This window comes from Gastrolobium bilobum, unplaced genomic scaffold, assembly GCF_033153095.1.
Source record: "Gastrolobium bilobum isolate Gb01-03AN ecotype WA unplaced genomic scaffold, APGP_CSIRO_Gbil_v1 utg7600, whole genome shotgun sequence".
Taxonomy (NCBI): domain Eukaryota; kingdom Viridiplantae; phylum Streptophyta; class Magnoliopsida; order Fabales; family Fabaceae; genus Gastrolobium; species Gastrolobium bilobum.
The window spans coordinates 505,643-507,445 of record NW_026897674.1 but is presented as its reverse complement, the minus strand read 5'-3'; the positions used below and the strand labels follow the sequence as shown (position 1 = coordinate 507,445).

Genomic DNA, 1,803 nt, shown 5'->3' with positions numbered 1-1,803 from the left:
TGGAACAGAAGCGTAAGAATACACAAATTTGGCTTCATTGCAAGGGACTCAATAAATAGCTCTTCAACCCCTCAAAACTTTAAATAACTCGGTTCACAATAATGAGCATCAAAAGGTATATGAAAGAAAGAAAGAAAGAAAAAAAAACATTGATAGTATGAGAATCACTTCCCATCTTGACTTGATCATATCTTCTTATTCTTTAAAATCTTGTCCAACTATAAATTAGTTTAGGAAGTGACAATTGTTAAGGAATATCTTAAAAACATAGATGATATAAAATTTGAATGCACAATTAACCAAAAGAAAATATTACTACGGGAAATACAAGTGTTATGTTACATGAAAAATCTCTACTTTTCTACACACTCAATATAGCATAAGACCCATTTCAACTTTTTTTACTTTTTTACTGTACAATGGGACCCACAGTGTTCCCACAGTGTTTTTTGTCTGTAACATCACAAATAGTGTCATGTTACATGACAAACTATTACTATTACATAAAAAGTGAAATTAGGAATAAGCTGAAAATTTAACTATAAAAGGACATTGAAGCATTGAAAATGCAAGGCAAAACAAATTGCAACACGGTCAATGAATATAAGAAATTGGTGTATGTTAAACATAGCATGAATTTAACTTTAGAATACAATAAACTCCAAAATTCATACTTGTTACTTTCAATTACAACATGCACTCATTATCAAGATGTAATAAGAAAACCAGATCAGTTCATACATCTTACAATAAGCGAATACGCTCTCGTCAACTGAAAAGACACATCGATAGATAAAAACATAGGTTAAATTACAAGATAAGAACCAAACCCTAACTAATAACACCTATGGCATTCTATAACCCTAAGCCCTCTCGCCCCTAATTCTACGAGCGAGTTGAATGTCCTTGGGCATAATAGTGACCCTCTTAGCATGAATGGCGCAAAGGTTCGTGTCTTCGAACAACCCAACCAGGTAAGCTTCGGCGGCTTCTTGTAGCGCGGCGACGGCGGTGCTCTGGAACCGGAGATCGGTCTTGAAGTCCTGTGCGATTTCCCTCACCAGCCTCTGGAACGGAAGCTTCCTGATCAGAAGCTCCGTGCTCTTCTGGTACTTCCTGATCTCCCTCAGCGCCACCGTTCCTGGACGGAAACGGTGAGGCTTCTTCACTCCTCCGGTCGCCGGAGCGGATTTCCTAGCCGCCTTCGTCGCCAGCTGCTTCCTTGGCGCCTTGCCTCCGGTGGACTTGCGAGCGGTCTGCTTGGTACGAGCCATGTCGATTGGAGAGAACTGAAAGGAAAGATGAGTGTTTGTTTCTCGAGAAAATGAAGGAAAATTGAAAGTGGATGAGTGGAAAGGGTGTGTGTTTGGGGTGATATATAAGAGGGGGATTTGGGGAAGGGAAAGAAAAAGCGGGAATTGTGAAATTTTTGGGGAAGATGAAATGAGAAGAGAAGAGTGTGGCCGTTGATGGGAAGGGCTATCGACGGTTGTGATTCTCTTAAAGTAAGGACACACGGATGGCGATCCGTGGCATGAGAAAGTAACCAATAGGTTATCTATCTCGTCAATATTTTGTCATTGAGAATTGTGACAGGGGCAAACAGCTTTAAAAATATATAAACTGACGTATTAAATTAATATGGCAACCATGAGTTAACTATTTGATTGTAATTTTTAGAGGAAAACGTTGATTATAAATTTTTAAAAAATAAAATTAGCTTTAATTCTAAAGTGAATGAGTAAGTCAATATTTATTATTAGGGTTTTACTTTTCTCATGTTGTAGGAGAGAAGTTATCTCA

General features: G+C 38.1%; 1 protein-coding gene across 1 annotated transcript; it reads right to left on the bottom strand.

Moving 5' to 3' along the window:
• Positions 1-665: 665 nt before the first annotated feature.
• On the bottom strand, positions 666-1,546 carry LOC133309227 (histone H3.2-like). Its single transcript, XM_061509985.1, has one exon. It carries the CDS (start codon positions 1,272-1,274, stop codon positions 864-866), a length of 411 nt encoding a protein of 136 aa, XP_061365969.1. The 5' UTR covers positions 1,275-1,546; the 3' UTR covers positions 666-863.
• Between the last annotated feature and the right edge of the window lie 257 nt (positions 1,547-1,803).